This window comes from Dendrobium catenatum, unplaced genomic scaffold (assembly GCF_001605985.2).
Source record: "Dendrobium catenatum unplaced genomic scaffold, ASM160598v2 fragScaff_scaffold_1664, whole genome shotgun sequence".
Taxonomy (NCBI): domain Eukaryota; kingdom Viridiplantae; phylum Streptophyta; class Magnoliopsida; order Asparagales; family Orchidaceae; genus Dendrobium; species Dendrobium catenatum.
In genome coordinates this window covers 214,981-236,676 of record NW_021320126.1, presented here as the reverse complement: position 1 = coordinate 236,676, position 21,696 = coordinate 214,981, and the positions used below count along the sequence as shown (strand labels likewise).

Here is a 21,696-nt window from a genome sequence, read left to right as displayed (position 1 = left end):
GTAACGCTTACCGAATCTATACATAACTGCACCTATTCCAACATAGTATGGTAAGAGTAATGAAGTGAAACTTCTTAATTTATGTTTCTTTGCATTTGTTTGTAAGTGTCTTGTATGCATGCGTGTATTTAAATCTATTTTGAAGTGGCTTGTATGTAAAATTTAGAATCTCTTCCCCTTGGAGTGCTGCAATGCAAGGTTGTCAATATTGTGTTGAGCTTCTAGTAGATTTTTGGAAATGAATTAACACTACGATGCTGTTGGGTCGAGTACTGTAGTACTCCATGGTTGAGTACTGTAGCGTCACAGGGTCAAGTACTATAGCGTTGAAGGGTCAAGCATTGTGGTGCTAGATAAAATTTTTATAAAAAATACCCAAATCCATTTCATATTCTTTTTATCAAAAATTTATAACCCCTTCAACTATTCATAGAAAGAAAGGGAGAGATTCTAGTGAGAAAAAGTTAGATTTTGTCACTTCCTATTCATTTTTTTTGTTGTTGGCCTAGTTTAGCAAGATGTTCGGATCGAGGTAGGTTACATTCTATCAACTTAATTTTCAAAAATATATAAAATTTTGAATTTTTCTGATTTAATTTATAAATTCATATTACAAAAATGAGGATAATTTTATACCAAAAAAAATTTCACAATGTAACTTTTATATGTCATACAGCTAGATATTTCAAGTATTTAGGATTTTTTCTAAAAAATTTACACGTGGTACTTTTAAAAATGCATTATTTTAACTAACTAAAAAGTAATTTTAACCCCAAAAAATAATGTTGTAGTATAATTAAAGGTTAAAATAATATTTTGAACAACTCTTCGTAATTTGGTGATATTCTAAAACTGTGAAATTATGCTCAGTATTTGAATATGTTGTCTACCGATAAAGCATTATGTGACATTTTAAAATTGATTTTTTTTACATTTCTTTTACTACAGTGCAATGGGTTATATGCTTATATACTTTAAGTGTGTGATTCTAAGGAAATCTGATGTGTGGTAGAAGTTCTATTCTGGTGCAAAATGTACATGAAATCATAAGAGCTTGATTTTGTGAATATCTAATATAAGCTAAGAAATGAGAATTATAAGGGCATGTGTTTTCTAATATGATGTAGCACAATGAGTCATAAGGGTCTATTTCTGATGGAAGGTATAAGGACATGAGAGAAATCTATTATTTTTTATTCTGATATATGCAATCCTTATTTATTTACTTTCACTCCATATATTAGAAAAAATTTTAATTTTTTCCTAGAAGTAAAATCAACTCGCATTAATGAATTTTAGCACATACACTATTATCTTACTATTTAAATGTTAATAGTTATTCTCTGGAACTAGTCTCAAGAACCGTTATAATTTTTAGATGACCAAGATAAATTTTGAGAATTGTAACTCCATTAGCTCATTTTGCTGACCTCATTCATGGTGTTAGCTAATCCACACACACTAGAAAATGATAATTGTCATTAGTCATCGTCTAATCTGACACCCACACGCCCATTTTCGTATTTTCATAATTACATTTATTTTTCATAGTTTTGTTTTGAGACTTTTGCATTTATATTTATTATTTCTCATAAAAATTTGACTTTATATACCTCATATTACTTGTAATTGGAGCAATATTCTTGTTGTTTATTTTCTTTGAGTAATATGTTTAATTTCTATTTTGGACAAAGTTATATCTCCTAGTTTGAACCAAGTTCAAACCTATGTTTGCAGATCTCTTGCGTAGCTAAACTCATTATACTTCAACTATGCCTTCACAATGAGTTCCATTACAAAACCTCATATCTCTCTCACTTTCAGTATATCTCGTTGTTGTCTTCCCCAATAAGATCCATCCTGATATGCCCCCACACAACCTGCTGATCCCATCAATATCTTCCCACAAGTGAATTTCATCACAATCTACTATTGATCCTATTAATGCCTACCCTCCCAATGAGTTTCATCATGATCTAACCATGTACACTTCGTTAATCTCATTGATGCCTTCCCCCAATGAGATTCATTATGATCTACACCCACACATATCACTGATCATATTGATGTCTTCCCCAATGAGCTCTTGAGCTTCTTTTCTCCTTTACATATCGTTGGCCTCGTCGATTCCTTCCCCTTCCCCTTCCCCCTCCCCCAATTAGCGGGCTCTATTAAGAAATGTTCAAACATGTCTTCTAATTTTGGTTCGAATTTCATTTGAACTATTTTTTAATGAACTTTAATAAGTAGTTTGTAATTATATTATTATATTTTGGTCCGAAATAAATTTTTAAATATATTTTTTGCAAAAATAACTAATTGGCATTTTCGCCCTATGAGAATATAAGGTCAAAATTTTCATTTTTTTAAAAATTTTCAAGTAATTAAATTATAAATACACATATGCCCTTTAAAATCAAAACCTAAAATTAAGCTCCAATCAATCGATGTGAAAGCGGGCCGCATAAATTTTTATATAGGGGCAAAGTAAACGTGACCCTCAAATCAAGCCGCGGCACGTGATACGTCGTCGAGGCCCGCTCCGCCACCACGTGAGCCACCGCACTTCCCGCGCCGTCGCTTTGCCGTCTCCGCGGGTAAAGTTAACCCTAAAATCGAAGCAAAATAATCCGCACCGATTAAAACGCACCCCAATTTCACCCTGATAGATTCGTGGACCCACGAACAGGGTGTTCCACCGTACCTTTTTTTTTTTCATTTACAGATAGTGACCGTGCAGGTATATTTGTAAATTAATTGTAATAATACCAGAAGACTTCAATTACAGGTAGAGCTAGCAAGACTTCTTTGGTCCTTAGGATTGAAGGAAATAATTTATTTATTTTCTGTTAAAAAAATGGTTATGAAATTATTATGAAAAAAATAATAATTTTGTTAAAATGATTGTAAAAAAATAGTTTTTTATTTTTAAAATAGTGAGAAAGCAGCAAGAAAATAAAAATAAAATAAAATTATGATTATTGTCTAAAATGTAAAATAATCAAAATGAAATTTTGATTGTTGTTTTAAAAAGTAAAGAAGCCAGAAAGCTATTAGGATCAAATCCTTATTTGAAAAATGTTCAATATTTAAAATAACATGTATTTTTTGGAGTATAAATAAGGGTCTATTGCAATATTTTGTAAGAGTAATTATAAAGCTGTTGCGAGAAAATTAAAAATTTTTAATTTATTGTAGGAAAATAATTTTCTGACACATAATTTTTAAAAAAAATAATGAAAAAATAGCAGTCAAATAAAACTATGATGGAGTAGAAAAGCAAAACAATAAAAAGTTATCCCAAATAAAGATATAAGTTAGATTTCATTTGGAGCAGCTTCTTGCTTTCTAAATTAAATTTTTAATATAAAAATTTATAGTTCATAAAATTTTTTCACTAAAGGATTATTTTAAAAAGTAATAAAAATTTCATCTTAAATGAAACCCTAATTTGAAGTGTATGATCCGTTTTTTTTTTTTTTATTTAGGGGGACTATTATTATTTTAAAAAAGTGGCCAACTGCCAGCTGATTTATGCTTCATTTGGGATGATTTTTTTATTACTTCTTAAAACAATGCTCTTTAAGTACAAAATTTTTAATTTTTTCTATTAGAAAGTTATTTAAAAAAAAAAATTATAAAATACCCCTGGCATGTGCAAATGATAGACTAAATTCTGATCGGAGCACACACTGTAAAATTCGTGCAAAGGGTACCATGCTCCTTACACTAAAAAAAAATATTGAGAAAATGATATAACATTATTTCGGTTAAATAAATATAAATATAAATGATAAATTTATTCTGTTAATAGTTAATACAGCCAAGTAGTGATGAGTATAATGAAACTTTTATCTTCAGTAGTGAGCTATGTTTCTGAAAGAGAAAGAGAAATTTTTTATGTGTTTTATCATGAGGTGAAAGATTAGGTTGTTAGCTATGGACACTTTTGAAATATTGTCGCAATAAAGGGAGTGGGTTGGCTAATTCATATTTAAAAAATTTTAGGAGATAAATATGAGTTGGTCATTGTGGGTCGGGGTAGCCCAATGGTTAACACATCTATACTATCTCATTCAATCTGTCAAGAAGAAATGCGTTGAAGGCAGGGGAGGAACCAACCTTAATTTTCAGAGGGGGAGAGGACAAACTTATAAGTAACTGGCGTTGTCTGGAATTTAGCTTTTAGGGTTTTCAATACAAGAAAATATGTCAATAGCGATCCATGTTTGTTAATTGCCTCCTAACATAAAGGGGTCTGCCCCTGGTTGAAGATCTATGATGAGAAGGATGCAAATTGTAGGAAACTTTGTAACTGGACTAAAGATTTCATTATAATCTCCATGGAGTCCTTCAGCACTAGGAGATTGAGGAGAGCATTGTGGTGAATTATGGTGGCATCCAAGTTTTGATTTATTGGAGACCGTATTAATTTCCGAGTTCTTCGACTTTGAAAGGTATGATACTCTTTGATTATGAGTGCTCTACGGCCTTAGTGTAACAATGGGTTTTTGTGTGATTGTAGAAATCAACATTCCATGATAAAAATTTTCGAAAACTTGTGAGAAAATAATAATCAAATAAAATTATGATGGATACCTGAAAAGCAAAACAATCGGTCCCAAAAAGGATTAATTATTCTATATGAACGTCGTCCGGAAACCAATCAGAATGCGCCACATCACCCCTTCGTTGGGTATCGTGGCTCGGTACCGCTGATGTAAATGCACCTGATTAATCTCTACGTCCGGCCTCTCTGCACATAATAATTTCTCAAAAAAAAAAAACTATAAATATGAGAGATAATCTGACAATCACTTAGGAGGTCCAGACTGCTCGATCGAGTGTCAGGCCAAGAGCGAACATTCCTCGGTTGTTTAAAAAATATTAAACTATAACAATTCAAGCATTTAATAATATAAGCACGCGTGATTAGCACCAACTTTACACCACCATTTCTTGAACCCCTTAAGCTCTATAAGAAGATTGGATCAGCCATAGAACAAAGAACTAGCAGAAATTAAGAGGGAGACAATATGGAGCTCTACAGAGTGCAGCAATGGCGGCCAAAGCTAGTCCTACAGCTACTGCTACTCCTGCTACAAGTATGGGGTTCCACATGTGCGAACTTGTTCGACTTGAGCGCACGTGTGGCCCCTCTGAATGGCCTGATGCTCCATTACTACAAGTACAACACAAGCTGCACCCATGCAGAGGAGTTTGTTCAGCTTATGGTGAACAGTGCATGGAAGGCTGATCGCTCAGTCACCGCCGCCCTCCTCCGCCTCCTTTACTCCGACTGCCTTGTTACGGTAATAATTAATAATTAAAAATTTAAGACATTTGGGAATTTTTATAAGATTTTTTTACAAAATATAATAAGATGGTTTGTAAAATCTTTCGATCTTTGATGTTATATATATATATATATACCACTCTTAAAATTTTAATATCAAATTTTATTCCATGCATTCATACTTGTTTTATGAGTGATAAATATGTAATATTAACGTTTTAAGTGTTAGATATATAAATAGCATAAAATAAAATAGTATATCTATAAATAGCATGACCTAAACTCTAAGATTTGTTGAATAATCATGACATAATCCACCGACCTCACACCTAATAGTATAAGAGTTTGATATTATTACTTTATGTATTTTTTTAAAAACAAAATTATATCAAGACATTCAAATATATAAAAAATAAAAAACTTTTAACAGAAATAAAAATATACAACGACAATAAAATGATGCTAATATTATTATTATTTAAATATCCTCTAATTTGAACATTTATGTTCTAATTTTAATAATTTAGTCCTATTTTAATCCACTTCTATGTTTGATACTGTACTTGATGCATAATTAGGGGTGCGATGCATCGATCCTTTTGGATGGGGATAATACAGAGAAGTATGCTATTCAGAACCAGGGGCTAAGGACCAACGGCTTATATCTCATTGATGATATTAAGAAGGTGCTGGAGGCAAGGTGCCCAGGAGTTGTGTCCTGCGCTGACATCTTGAACTTGGCAGCCAAGGAAGCTGTTGCTCTGGTCAGTATAAATTTCTAAACTTCTCAAAATTTATGATTGTGTAAAGAGTAATTATTGTGTCCGGACACCAAACGCGTCCAGAGACCAATAACAACTCGCCACATCACCTGGAGCTCGGTACCGAGCACTCGGTATTGCTCGGTGCCGAGTGCTCTGTGAGATGAGCATGAAAATGAATGCAAACAGTCAAATACTGGATATTTGTTGAATCAAATCCAGCTTTTGAATGATTCCCAGTATAATGTAGCGACTATAATTAAAGAAGACCAAAGTCATGTCCAGACCCCAAAGTGGAGAAATTATTATGTACAGAAACCGGATGTAGAATGCAGTCCGGATACCAATCAGAATGTGCCACATCAGCGGTACCGAGCAATACTGAGCCGCGATAATGAGAGCGAGGTGAGGTGGCGCATTCTGATTGATCTCCAAACGGCGTTCGACCTCCGCAAAGTGAGGCCTTCAATTAGCATAACATCATAGTGTAGGTTAGGTGATCGATCAATTAGCAAGAAACATGATGTAGATGATCTAACAATTAAAGTTAATTAACATTGAACAAAAATTATTTTGAGGGTCGCACCACTAATAATATCCCCTTAATCATCAACGCAATCAACCCGCATAGAAACTCCCAAAAATAAAAAAAAAATAAAAAGCAGGTCAGCAACTTTTGACTTGTGCATGTACAATGTGTATTTCGAAAGTATACAAAAAGAAGTTGATTGCACATGTGAATGCTGCTCACCCAAAAATTTCTCCCATATCGAAGGATCTCAGCGCATGATGAGTTGACTCGGGCCTATGAAGATCTGCATTGATTATAAATGGTGAGTTCCAAGATTCCTATCAAACTCAATACATGGCCAACTAGCTAAGAATTCAGATCCATCATAAAGCTACATAATTTATACGATTCTAAGAAGATTCTTCAGAGCAGCTTACATTTCTCCTTTAACTCTTGGTGACTGAGCTCAGCCAATGATTTATAGATGTTGGTGATACATAACTGAAATCAAATATTTAGGTCAAGGCACCGATGTATAGCTGAAATCAAATGTTTAGGTGAAGGTGCCATTCAGTTCGAAGTTTGGATTGGTCAAACACCCATAGTAAGGTCCCCAGCATACTAGGAGTGTGAGACTACAACAACAACAACAACATCAAGCCTTTATCCCACTACATGGGGTCGACTACATGAATCCTTTGTCTCTATTGTGTCCTATTAAAAGTCAAATTCTCGTTTAAATCTAATAAAGAAATATCATTTCTAATATTTTCTAACCAGGTCTTTTTAGATATGCCTCTACCTTTCATAACATAAGTTGAATCTAATACCTCTACTTTCCTAACTTGAAGTGTCAGACTAATCAGTCAAAAATTTAAACTATTTTTTATTGTTATTATTGCTATTGTAGCCTAGTTTGTCCTATCGGTTGAGAATTTAGGCTTTCAATCAAAAGATCTTGAGTTTGAAGCTTGTAAATATGGTGTTGCGAATTTGTGATTTAGAATTCCCAAAAAAAATAATTAATGAGCTAAATCTATGCTATCCCGCAGGCAGGTGCACCAAAATACCCGGTTTACACAGGGAGAAGAGATGGCTTACAGTCCACAGCACAATCAGTTGATCTACCACCGCCAGATGTGACCTGGAAACAAGCACTAGCATACTTCGAATCCAAGGGTCTTGATGTTCTCGACCTTGGAACTCTTCTAGGTAATTAAGGCTTCGTTTGGAATGGCTTTCTAGTTGCTTTCTAAAACAACTTTTTAGTACAAAATTAAAAAAAAAAAATTTACTAGAAAGTTGCTTTTAGAAGCAACTAGAAAGCCATCCCAAACGAAGCCTAAGCTCCAAAAAGAGAGTCCCCTACCGATGAAGAAAATCAATATGTTGAAACTGGATTACTGGATTTACAGAACTTACCAGAAACAAAATCATCTCATGCAGGAGCACATTCAGTGGGGATGACACACTGCAGCAACATACAGGACAGGCTCTACAACTTCAACGGCACAGGTCGGCCTGACAGTTCAATGGACCCAAACTTCCTTGCCCAGCTGAAGAAGAAATGCCCACCTGGAAGCAAGGAAAATAAAAAGGTTTATTTGAATCCAGCTTCTGGTAGAAACTACAGTTTTGAGAGCTCCTATTACAAAAGGGTGCTGAAGCACCAAGCAGTGTTTACAGAGGATCAGCAGATGATCACGACCTCAGATGGCATCAGAATTGCACACGAATTTGCAGCAGGATTTGAAGATCTGCGCAAGTTCTTTGCGCTTTCCATGACTCGAATGGGCGGGCTGGGAGTTCTTACAGGGAAGCAAGGTGAGATCCGTCGGAGTTGCCGGTACACAAATGCTAACAATCCACACCTGAAGTAAGGTTGAATCGAAGTCCTGCAACTATTATGTTACCCGGCTTGAAAATATGCTATGTTTTGGTGGTTGTTGTATTGGCCTTGGTTGGGAGCTTAACCTTAATTAGTTATGCATAAGCAACTATAAATGAATAAAAATAACCATGTTCTCAGCTAATTCTACCTTAAGAGATATTTTGTTTACTGTTTAATCTCTACTCAGACCACAAATTTAGTTTCGTTGAGGCAAAAAAAAAAAAGTTAAAGCATTCCATGTAGATGGCCAAAAAGAATGCCGGATAGAGAGAGAGGGGAGCGCAAGAGTAGCTCAAATTAATTGTTGCAATTTTATAATCAGCCCATAACTTTTTTTTTTAATTTCATTTCATTCCTTTATTTATTTACATGTCAGCGAAACAAATCATGAAGGAGGCAAAGCAAATGATGCAAACATGAGAATTAAGAATGCACTGGCATGGGAGTTTCACAAAATTACTGAAATCAAATTATATGAATTAGATTAATAATAAAAACTATTTACATGTACAACTGCTGCAGTTCACTGAAAGTTTGATCAGGGGAAGAAAACTACATCAAAAAATTCTTCGAACAACGCTCCTTGTCAGATAAAAAATTTGAACCCAGAAGGTCCAAGTTCGTGTTAACTAAGAAAACTGCAGAAATTACAAACCTGATAGCTCTCAATTTCAGCTGAGATTTTTTCTGAAGCACGCAATTTTTCCTATAAGAAACGCCTTCAACTCAACATGGACAGGGAACCTGCTGTTACGAATGGAATATCTACAGCAATGCTTTAGGAATCTTTGTTTTTTACTTTTTTTTTTCTTTCTGAGCAACAAAAAGTCCCACCAAAACAGCCAGCTACAGCAAACCAAAGAGAATGAGAAAAGAAACAATATCACAAATTCACTACGTAATTGTATTCAAGCTTCATTGTGGCAATACTCAAATGTCAAGATACAAATATGAAGAGCAAAACCATAGTACTCTCTCCATAATGCTGTTTGAGTTCGAAGTATGCTATTGGGTAGCAGACAAAATATTGAGGAAGAACATGATATATTCATGACAAGAAATCCACTTTGGCACCATAAAATTCTCTTATAACCAAAATAGTAAATTTTACATAAGTACGATGCAATCTAGCAACTGTGTAAAAATGTTTTTTTGAGTTCTGAAGGTACATTAAAGTTGAAAATGAAATTATAAGTATAGGGAGGCATGATAAGGGTATGAAGCTATGAACATCGCACACTGCAACTCCAACAAAAAGGTCGGCTAGCAATGGAAATAAATAGCAGCACGGACAGAGAACTAAACTGTGTATCATCTAGTCATACGTGATGAATAATTGGTTTTGTAAAGGGAATGCGGAGGAAGCATCCAACAAGCATTTATGAATTGTTGTTGCTCCTACACTTGAGATTCCAACGGAGCAGAAGATGCCTCCATCACCTCTTGTTTGGATCCCTTGGATCTAATGAGATATGATCGTGCAACGTCCAACATGAGCTCCACCTCTTTTTTATACTGTAACCAGAAGGAGAGATGCCGATTCAATCAATAAGATAAGTTTTTTTTTTAATTTAATAATCATCAACGCGCAATCATTTGATGGCATTTAATGTAGACATGTAGAAGAGTCTAATTATAGAAAAATCCTGAAAAGCAATTATGAGTGTCAATTTCATAATGAATACAATCATTTAAGTCTAAATAATGATGGAAAAGGACAGTTTTACTTTGCAAAAATTCAATAAATATGTTCTGTAACAAGTGCTACAAGCGTGAATGCATTATGGAAAATAAGAATCTTTTATGCTAGAAAAGTCAGTCCACATGACTCTCAATTAAACCATTAATTTACAACCACGCGCTCCATCTTGCATGATCACGAATATACTGATTTCACCTCACAGATATGGTTATGACCCATTTGCATTTAGTAGAAAATATATGCGATTGATTTCATCAGAAACCCATCAATATAAGCTGATAATAAAGGAAAATGGACATAATTTCCCATTTAGCGAGTACTCCACTGTTTCCAGTAATAAGAACACAAAAGAAAGTTCAATAAAATTTTAGTTCGAAAGGCTATACAACCAGTGGAAACACTAAAATGGTCCATACGTACCAAAACCTAAAGCCAAGTAAAGCTGGAGGAGGAATTCATAATATCCTAATCATAATAGTGAAACATTATCTCTGATTTAGGGTATGTGATAGCACTGCTATAGCTATATTCCCAACTGAAATTCCAATGGATATGAATAATTCTTCTAACAAGTAACTATGAGTCTATGAACCAGGTTAACGATAAGAAATTTTTTTAAATGCAAGCCAGTAATCAAGGATTTAGTATGAAATTAGAATCGCAGACCTCATCAACTGCTCCTGTTTTGATCTTTGATTGCATGATACACCATTTCTTGAAATGGGCACCTGTGGAAGGCATAACTTTTTAGGACCAACCACCGAGGCACATAATGTGAACATTTTCATTGGAAAATAGATAATCTGTTCAATAGAACGTTATTTCCATCAAAGAGCTATAAATAAAAATCAACTAACCAACTTTTATTTCTAATTTAGACGAAGATTCTGAAGTTGTTTCCAACAGCCACCTGCAGTGAATCTGGAATGAAAATTCTGTAAGCCATATAATTAATTTATGAGGCCACATAAAGTTCAACATAATCTTTTACTAATGTATGGTGAAAAAATGGGAACATAATCTTTTACAAATGTATCGTAAAACCAAATGCTAACTAGAACCTTCCTACCATAAAATATGAAAATCTACATCTTTGTTTGGATACTCCTAATGCTAATACATGTGTGCCTAAATAAAGGCAAGAGATTACATCAATTAAGAAAGCACAAAAAAAGAGAATCTATCCTCCACAATGACGATATATTATAAAAACTAACAAAACAAATTTCTAGTATATATTAAGCATATATGATTACATTAATATAGTAACAAACAATTCTAACATCCTCCGACAAACTCATAATGCAAATTAACAAAGAGTATTGAGAGTTTGTGAGAAGAACCATGAGATTCAAACCTAGAGCTGTTTAAAAACTTGTAAAAATGCTATCCAAACAATGGGAACAATTACAAGATTGACATTGGGCCAACTGTTGTCGAGATAAAAGGTGGGATAATCGTCACGATACGAGATCTTCATCGGATCTCCATGAATTCACGAAAATTCATGGGATCCTTGTGGATAATCGAATAAGAAACTAAGATGAAGACATTATGTGCCATGTGCAAGTGGCTGTAAGCAATAGTGCATGTGTGGGCAAGTGAGACTAGCGAGAAGCATTGAGAGTCATGCAACCGACCGCACGCAGGCCTAACGAGTTTACCTGAGTGGGCATAGAACACTCGCGTAGGCAAAGAGAGTGGCAACAATTGTGCGGGTGATGGGTCTAGCATGTATCATGAAGCATCAAGTGAGTAGCATCATTGCGAGGGCAAAGCACAATAGAAGGAACTTTACGAGATCACTCAAATAGGAAGCAAGCGATCCAAGCACTAGATCAACAAGGCAAAGTAAATTAGTTCTCAATCCAAGCGCTCAAGAAAGTGAAAGAGGGGGAATCACGATTGCTGGATCCTCGCAAGATTTTCAAGAGAGACGAAGACTTAAAACTATGGCTCATATACCATGACAAAAAATATAGAATCTACATCTTTATTTAATACAAACATGCACACATAAAGGCAAAAAAATAGAGTGATAATGAATGTACAACAAAAGAGAATTTCTTCCGTAATAGGGATATAATACAATAATCAATACTACAAATTTCCAAAAATATTAAGCATTTGAGATATATTAATACAGTGACAATAATTCTAACAATTCTAACACTTCAATGGTAATTCTGAATCGTTCCTTAAGGATTGTTAAACAGTTTAAAGTAAAACTGGCTATACAGGTTAAAAAAGCCATGGCCAAGCAAATTCAAAAACCAAACTAGCAACTTTGTTTAGGATGAATCTAATAGTATCAAGGAAGAACTTCTAAATACCTCAAAGCAAGACCCGAATGGAACGTCATGTGCCTGCTGCACAGTTTCAAGAACCTGAAAATTTTGAGAGACCATAATTAGTTACATTAAAACAAATCTTCAAAAGACATTAAAAATAACATGTAGGTGGTCAGAGAGAAGAAAATCACTTCAAAAGGAACAAAAAAAAAAAAGATGATCAATCTAATTAGAGCAATATTCAAGGTTAACATATTGGTTAAATCAATTTCTCGCACCAAAGAAGTCTTATCAGCAGAAAGAACGGCATGTTGCCACTCTGTCATTGCAGTGTCTGGAGGACACATGGGGCTATGGCAAACTGATCTAAACGTTATCTCTCGAACCTGGCCATCATACTCATCAGCAACATGCCACTGGCCCATCTGTAAAGAAAATGAGTATTACAATAAATATTTAATCATCTCAACATAAATTAAAATATGTCATCAACTGTTGCTAATGCAGAAAACGTGCTAGCCTGAATATACAAAAATTCCATGCTGCAGAAAATGTGCTGGCCTATATATATATATACATTGATGAAGACATCCGACCGTGGAGAGTTTACCAGAGACGGGGCCGACGATCTACATCCATGATCGCACCGATTTATTTTTGAGTTATTATATGTATTTGATTTATTTATGTATTTTTCTGTTTCTATTCTCACTTGAGAGAATAGTTGTTTGTGACCCTTAGGGGAATTTGTCTTTTATTTAGTCATTGTAAACATTAGTTATTTATATCTCATCCTCCCCTTTGGAGAGGATAATGAAGATTATTATAAAAAAAATTCAGAAAATTATTTTCTTACAAGCTTTGAGAGTTGAGAGAGTTCTCTTGAGAGTGGAACCCTATGAGAGGGCAAGTAGTACCCACCAACCGCAGGAAACTTCCAGGTTCGTGGTCCTTCTCTTTCCCCCAATCCTTCCCCTCCCTCCTCCTTAAACCGCCGGTCATCCCTCCCCTTCTCCATCTCTCGGCCAAAACCCCCACCATCACAAAAACCCGGCCGGCCACCCCATCTTCCACCTCCAAGCCGCCAGCTCCAAGGTTCCTCCCCTCCACTTACCCGCCACCCAAACCCTAAGCCCTTCCCTCCCTATAGCCGCCGGCCACCTCCTCCCTCCTTGAGATTCCCAAACTTTCCAAACTTTGCATTTAATTACTTTCCTAAATTAGTTCCCCTAAATTTGGAAACTATTTTAAATTCAAATTCCCACATATTTGAATTTAAATTTCTTTCCTAAAATAAGGGAAATTATCTTTGGAAGGTCCCTCAAATCATGCCAATTGAATATTAAATAAGGATTGGAATTAAATCCCTTTCCTAATTTAATATTCCAAACTTAGAAATTGATTATTACTTCAATTAAATCCCACAATCAAGCCCATAAAGGGCTGCTGCCCCTTCCCTCTCTCTCCTGTCTCATTAAAACACCTCATTAAAATCCCCAAATCAAGTCCCCCTTCCCAAGCAAGCCGCCGGCCTCCTCTCTCCTCCCTTCCCCTTTTGGTTCCCGTTCCTCTCTTTTTTATTTCCCCAATTATTTCCTCTCCAAACATTGATAATTTCTCTTTCCAATAGCCGACCACATCAAGCCATTGGCGCCTAGATCCATTTACAACTGCTGTCCGGATTTATGTCATTGGAAAAGTGCTGTCTAGAATTTATGCGTGCAGATTTCTCCCTGTTGTCCTGAACTTTCAGCCAGAATACTTGCTGTCCTGCTTGTCGGAAGACCACTCTTTGCTGTCCAAGAGCTTCCGGCATCCCACAGTTGCTATCCAGATTTTTCTGGACATTGCTAGGCTGCTCTCCAGGGAGTTTCAGCAAGAGAAATTGTTATCCTGCTCTTCGGAAATCCACTCCTTGCTGCCCAAGAGTTTCCGTTCCCTCCTAGTAGCTGGCCACTCATGTATGGCTGACCCAGAACATGACCACAGGTTTGTTTACAATGATCAAGGTCAAGTTGATATCCTCAAACCACCGTTCTTAGATCTCAACGTAGAGATCGATCAAATAGTAGAAGCCTACGTCGAAAGGATTACCTTCACCCTAGCTGCCGCTATCGATGAACAACTCTCTTCTGTTCAGTGGCAGATCGTTTCCAAATCCTGCTCAAGGTGAATTTCTCCTCCAAGTCTTTTATTTTTCTAAGTCTTCCCTTAATTTGTGGCATCATAAAGGTTGTACAACCTATTTCCGTTTAGCCTACATCAAGAGAGTAAGTGGATCCAAGTAGTGCCTAATCTTATTGTTAATTCGGGGATTTCCTTTGAAAGTCCCCCATGCTATGCTAATCTTGATTATAATTGATTAATTCATGATCCTAATGCTTACATGTAGTTTGGCCTAAGTTTTAATCATCTCTCTATTGTTTTAAAATTGTTAAAATCACTAGAAGCCAACATAATTATTATTGTTTTAATTCAAAAAAGACGTAATTTTGACATTGCATAATTTCCCATGCATTTAGTTCTACATCATATATATACATTCCTGCGACAGAGTTCTTTTACATTTAAGGAATTGCATGCTGAAGTCTAATCCAGAACAGCAATGAAAATTTTCAATTGTACACGTAGTTGATAAAATGCTTCTAGAACATCCTGTTAATGTTAACAACCTCAGCTCCGAAAAAACAGTCAAATGTAATTCAACTTGTAATATACATATAATCTACATAAAGTAATTAATCCAAGAGGAAGCTTGTAGCACAGAAATTGAAGAATTAAGTACAAGTAAATCAAAAGCGACATGACTAAATAGAACGGAGATTGCAAGCTTTTATGAAAGTATAGTAAAAAATCACTGCAGATTAAGATATCCTTTGGGCTAAAATTCCTAGTTGAAATATGCTAACACCTATAAATAGAAAGAAATATCACATACGTTAAGGTTTGTGTCCTTCCTAGCTGAACGATATTCATCAATAAACTTTGAATCATCGCTAAATAACAAAGTAAAGAACTCCTCGGCTGTGCATGGGAAAGTATCCTAGACGAAGAAAAGGGAAAACAGTTAGTTACAAATAAAAGGAAATTAAGGAAGAAATATCAGCATGATATATACATTAACTATGCCAACTAGAACATCCTCTTTGACGAAATCCTGTAACTTTCCAGTCTCAGCTACATTTTCTTCTGGTATGTCCACAGGCTTTCGACTACTTCTAATTGAGCTACTGTGAGCACGCAATGCTGATTGAGCATTCTCCTGCATTCCAACAGGCATTGTCAAGTTCATTTTCCAACTATTAAGTCCGACAGGCCTACATCCATGAAACATAACCAACAAACAAACTTTCAAACGTCCTAGGAATGTAGAATGCACAAATGATCATGTAGCATAAATCAGGAAAGCCTAATATTGTTTTTTTTTAATAAATATTTTCAGTATATGTCAAATTAAATATAAATTCATATATTGAATAACTTAAAAAACTAAGAAAGCAAAATTTGCTCCATGCTTAGTTTAAAGTATAGAACTTAGCAAAAGATTTCTTGCTTTCAAAATAATTCAATGCATAGCTCAAATTTCACAAAGACAGTAGTTCTAAATTAATTACAAAGAATTGGAAGATGTTCTAGTCTATTTTATGAACATGAATATTTAGATATAGATTGAGATAAAGCCTAAAATGATCCTCCAACTATTTGCATGTGTCCAATTCAATCCCAAACTATCCACAGTCTCCAGCTTTGTCTCTCGACTCTGGGAAATTAATCCCAATTAGCCACTCAGCTAAAGATATGGAAAATGTGATAAAAGTTAGAACCTAAAGTTAACTTTGAGGGTATTTTAGCTATTGCAAGAATTTGTGCATTTTTCTTTCTTAAATTTCTATATTCCTCATATTTAAATGTCAGTTTGCAATTAACCATGTTCAACTTTTCATGCTGCAGGAGGATGGTTGGCTTAGTTCATGTTAAGGACTTTGACTCAATTTGTGTGTTATAGATAAACCCAATTTTTTAAAATAAAACAAATTATGAGCAATGATCTTTATTGCATTTTAATTTTAAATTAATTAAATTTTCAAAATAATTAAAAACAATAAGTTATTGCACATAAATCATATTTTTTAAATGTCATATTTTGTATATAAATACAAAATGTGAAGTTAAAATGATATTTAAAAAAATCATAATAATAATAATATATTTAAATTTCAACATCACATTTAAAATACATTTGCGAAAATCCTATGAATTCCAACACAATTTAAATAACCATTATTTTTTTCTCAATTTTAAATTAAAATGATAAAATATCTCTATCAAACTCAAAATCAAAATTATGAATAACCTTTTCAATTTAAAAATAGTGAAACTCTCTCAGTTAACAGACCCGATAAATAGTAAACAATAAAATTACTAACTAATAATACTACATAAAACGGCATAAATTTTATTATATTATTAATTTAAATTCTAGATCTACTTAAGTCCCCAACCAACGCAGCAGAAGCACACCATAACCGCAACAGCATAGAAAATACTTGTAGCAACAACAAGATAAATCCACTAGTTCCATTTAATTTCACGCTTAGCTTTCTCCAATGACGGACTACTTCAATCTCTCTACTCAAGGATGTGCTCCAGTTCCCTCTAAACTGCATTTTTCTCTCTAACGACAACAAGCTACTAAATTGGAGAAAAGTGATAGCCTAAATCTAAACTGGGCACATGTGAATAGTCGGGAGAAAATTAAAGGTTTTATCTCAATGTAGATTATAGAAATTGAGAGGAGAACTAAATGAAGTAAAATGAAAAAAAAAATTACCAATAAAAAAAATGTCCATCAAATGATCAAATGGAGCTGGCAACTCTGAATAGAGGTTCAGGATCAGGTCAAAATCTTAAGAATAGGTATCTAAATTCCATACGAAAGATGAACTTGTCTATTGCTCCATGCCAATTCATCAGAAGGAAAAGGAATGTAAAGTGAAATATGATATGTGAAATCATGCCTTCATCCTACCAAAAATTTCAATACAACAGGAATCATAGCCAGCTTGATAGCAGTGGTGGAGACACATTAAAAGTTACATGCGCTTATTCACCATAAGAAAAGAAAATTATTATCTGAGAAATTACAAAATAGAGACAGTAAGAAAGTAATTTAAATCTTCTCCATCCTTAAATTTTGGAAGGTTCCGTTTAAATGCTTCACTTTAATTTTTGAATCTGTTAGAAGTACAGTATCACCTATTTAACTAAATGAATATAGTTGATACATGCTTTTTCAGGGATCCAGACGTATCATAACCAGCCAATACAACGCTGAAATTAATTATTTCACCAAAAGAAATGAATCAAACCTGCTTCTCAGCTTCTAGCATTGTCCGATAGTTCTTAGCAGCACGTTGTAGGGCTCTAAGTGTGTGATTTCTGTTCCAAAAGGAAGCAAACTTGTACCTCACTCTACCTAGAGAACAATCAGATAAATGAGGCATTGCCAGTTCAGTATGTAAGTCATCATGAAATTCTCATATCCAAATGTTTGACGGAAATCATTTTCTAATTAGAAAAGGTTTCTATAATTTTACATATCGAATTAGAATGCTCTACATCTGGAGTTTAAATTAACATATTACAAAAAATAATTTGATTCTGCTGTTTCTCCTTAAATTAAAAAAAAAACACTATTGGTTCGTGCAATTTTACACTGTATAGGTCAATTTTAGCATGTGCGCAAAATTGAACATAAATGTTAACCAGAAGACTGAGCCAAAACAATATTGATTAAAAACTATCAAATAAAAATTTATTTGATTGCAAGCTATAATTAGTGCAAAACACCAACAAAATAATATCATCCATAAAAAATGCATTTGCACATAGGTCTTGTAACTTATATATCATGTAATCATCAAACTCTCCACCTTCTCTCCAAGTGGAAACTATACAAAGGGTTTTAAACATAAAGACTTCAGTATTCCTAGTGACAAATCAAACCAATGAAACATAAATAAAATAAACAGCGCACGTAATCTAAGCACAGCTTTAATGGACACATAAATGAATAGTTGTTCATTCTCCTATATCCTCAAATGGGTGGTTTAAAAGATTAAATGCATCCCCGGATAATCATTACAATCTATTATAACCGTACTTTGATCAGAAAAACATTCCTTATACATATCAAATCCTAGATGCCACTACCTAGCCAATTTATTCTCAAATCATTCAATTTGCAAGTATAATATGATTCTGTAAGATAACACAAACTGCAACTTCAAAACCGAGCTAGGGATAAATTAGAACATCACATACCACCAAATGAGAATTCCAAAGGAGATCCTTCCAACAAAGCTAGAATACAATCACAAAGGCAGAGCAGAGAGAGTGTAAAATAAAGAATAAAAACAAACTGATGAAGGAAGCCTGAAGAAAAGGTTTAAAATAATTGTGCTCGCCAACTTCAAACTTTGTTTTGCAATCACATGAATCATAACTTTTTTATTATGGATGTTAGTTAACAAACGATAACCAAATGAATCATACGTTGTTGAAGAGGTATGAAAAATTAAGAAACACCAAGTTTACAACGTATAGATAACAACTTAGTGGATATCCAAGTAGAATATACAAATTTGAGAACATAATTTACGTCTATAGCATATTTTTCATGCAAACTTTTGAAAGATATACAGTAAAAAATTAGTCATCACCATCTGGACTTCCTAAAGGAGGTACACCATGACCACCAGATCCCATGCGAAGAATTATTGTTATTGCTGGGTTGATATATGCATGTTGGCTTCTCTTTATCTGCATTGCTAATAAAATGGTAGTTTCAACGTTCCCTTGCATGTGAACTATATGCATAGGATAAACAAAAAAATACGTAAATAAAAGGTAAAATACAGCAAACATACCTCATGGATGTCTCCAATGGGAATAACGACCTACTAGAATAAAACTAATATCAGTAATGTAGCTCGAGTAGTAAAATTTAACACGTATAAATAGATAGATGAAATACTTTTTTTTTCATAGCTACAGAATAATAGCAACTTTAACACTTCTAAGGCCCAGAAAATAAAACATAACTAAATTTGGTCAGAGACAAATGTCAGCAATAAAAAATCAAATCAAGCGACCTCAAACAAATGTTTATTGAAACATGCCTCATCCTAAAACTTGTAAACCGCAAAATTTGGTTCAATGTTATACCTAGGTAAGTTGAAACTGCATTATCAACCATCACAACCAGTATTTCAGATCGTTTCCTTTCTCTACCATCTACCAAACTGCATAATCAACCATCATAACCAGTATTTCAGATTGTTTCCTTTCTACCCTCTACCACTTGTTGAATTCGCTGGACTTATTTGGCAGCAATATCATCCAAATTAATAAGTTAAATTTTCACATATGGCTTCACAATAATAAAAAAGCAAGTTTATCGTAAGTACATCGTTATAATGTACATGGGATTTAAAATAAGTACGGGTTACATCAGTGCAATTGTAACGAGATCAGCATTTGCGAATGTAACAACAACACAAATAGAAAAAAAAAAATCTTTGAAGAAACAATCAACCGTTTATATAAATGGGGCAAGTATGGGAAAAGGTTAAACCATGTAACTAGAAGTAATATGAAGGATTTGAGTTAACTAGAATAAATAAAATGTACAGGTATGTTCCCTCGGGAAAATAGGCGCGGATCTCGCTCTCACAAGCTTAAGGTCCTTATTTTCCTGAGGTAGATTGAATTTTAAATTAACCAAATTTTTCCTGAAAGTAGTGTCAGGGTTTATTTAGATCTGAGTCCTACTTCCTATGACCGCAAGCCCTCATAATTAATTACCCCTCATAACGCATAGAAGAACACTCTCGATTAAGGATGAAATTAAATTTAGCCTAATGCACAAAGTTCAAATGTGTGTGAAACAGTGTGTGAATGTTCTGAACCCTGGTTGTGGGGAATGAAGGTAGACCCAATCAAGATCCCATGGTTTCGTCATCCCGGGGATACTGTAGAGCTCAGTCTAATAATACTAGCGACCATTGATCGTAGTGTCTAGGGAATCTAATTAGCAGCATGGATTATTTCCTCTCAGGGATCCCGAGTAAACTGAAGTGGATATATATTTGTTATTTAGTTTGAGTAGGGACTTATGGTTCCATTTAGAAGTTGCTCATAGTTTAGGTTTGGGTTAGGTATTACGGCCCCATTTAGGTGTTGTCCGTGTGATTGGGTTTGGGTAACATAGGATAACATAAATTTTCTACTAAATTGCATGACATGCTCAAATCAGCCTAATTTTCAAAATTAAAAAAAAAAATGAAAATGATCATGCATAGCCCAATGAATCACAAGTAAAAGCCCTCACATAAGGACCAAATAACAAAAACATCTTTGTGAATCAGTATTTACATACTCATATGATCAGGCATCTTGATTTAAGTGATCTAAATATAAGTCTTATCATCTAAACTAAAACAGCCTTCCCTGTCCTACATATGCATTTGAGATTGAATTTCATGATTATAAAAGCATTTAAGTAGGTTAGCTAGCAGTCCTTTCCAAGCAGGATTGCAACTCCAGAGCCAAGCTGACTTAGCTCCATATGGGGTTTCAAGTTTATAAATTCCTCGCACTTTGCTAGATGTAGGCTACAGTTACTACATATCAATGGTTCTCACCTTAAATCTAGGGTTTGAAGCCAACACTCTTTTTAGTTACATCATAAACTCTCACATTTCTAGGCATTTCCTCTAACCCATATTACTAGAATATAAGCCTCAATTCCCTAGGCTCACCCTCATGTTTGTGTTGTGTCCGTCTTCATAACTTGTGTTAATGTCTGTGCATTATAAAAAAAATCTTAATTTGTATCATCATTGCCTTAAGTTATACCTAACAAACCCACATTACAATCCTTGATCTTTGGCTTGATATTGTTAATATTGCAACCATGTGTTTTGGATCATAAAAGCAAACATCATAATAAACAATTAAAATAGCAAGGATGAATAAACCACTAAAAACTATATATATATATTACATATGTCACATGACCAAAAGATATTAATAAAATAATTTTTCAGAAGAAAAAAATGCCTTCAACGCTAGTAAACCAATGAGCATATTTTCAAAGAAAAACAGCAATAAATTCTTTCAAATGAAGCAATGAAAAAAAAAGTATATCAGAGTAGTTTTCAACTCTTTAATATTCAGAGAA

The 21,696-nt window shown here is 34.2% G+C and overlaps 2 protein-coding genes across 2 annotated transcripts in view; one reads left to right on the top strand and one right to left on the bottom strand.

The window, feature by feature from the left end:
• The first annotated feature begins 5,036 nt into the window (after window positions 1-5,036).
• Window positions 5,037-9,279, top strand: LOC110091820 (probable peroxidase 26). Its single transcript, XM_028701266.1, has 5 exons — window positions 5,037-5,312; window positions 5,875-6,060; window positions 6,247-6,513; window positions 7,621-7,780; window positions 7,916-9,279. Exons 1-5 carry the CDS (start codon window positions 5,037-5,039, stop codon window positions 8,446-8,448), a joined length of 1,422 nt encoding a protein of 473 aa, XP_028557099.1. The 3' UTR covers window positions 8,449-9,279.
• Window positions 9,280-9,504: 225 nt separating this feature from the next.
• Window positions 9,505-21,696, bottom strand: part of LOC110091815 (BAG-associated GRAM protein 1) — a 39,378-nt gene continuing 27,186 nt past the window's right edge. Inside the window, exons 6-15 of the mRNA XM_020816064.2 lie at window positions 19,382-19,411; window positions 19,175-19,274; window positions 17,822-17,928; window positions 15,571-15,714; window positions 15,391-15,495; window positions 12,731-12,877; window positions 12,495-12,548; window positions 11,019-11,082; window positions 10,828-10,889; window positions 9,505-9,974 (exon numbers count right to left, since the gene is read on the bottom strand). Coding sequence (XP_020671723.1) covers window positions 9,858-9,974; window positions 10,828-10,889; window positions 11,019-11,082; window positions 12,495-12,548; window positions 12,731-12,877; window positions 15,391-15,495; window positions 15,571-15,714; window positions 17,822-17,928; window positions 19,175-19,274; window positions 19,382-19,411 — 930 coding nt within the window. The 3' untranslated portion in view covers window positions 9,505-9,857. The remainder of the gene's footprint in view (window positions 9,975-10,827; window positions 10,890-11,018; window positions 11,083-12,494; window positions 12,549-12,730; window positions 12,878-15,390; window positions 15,496-15,570; window positions 15,715-17,821; window positions 17,929-19,174; window positions 19,275-19,381; window positions 19,412-21,696) is intronic.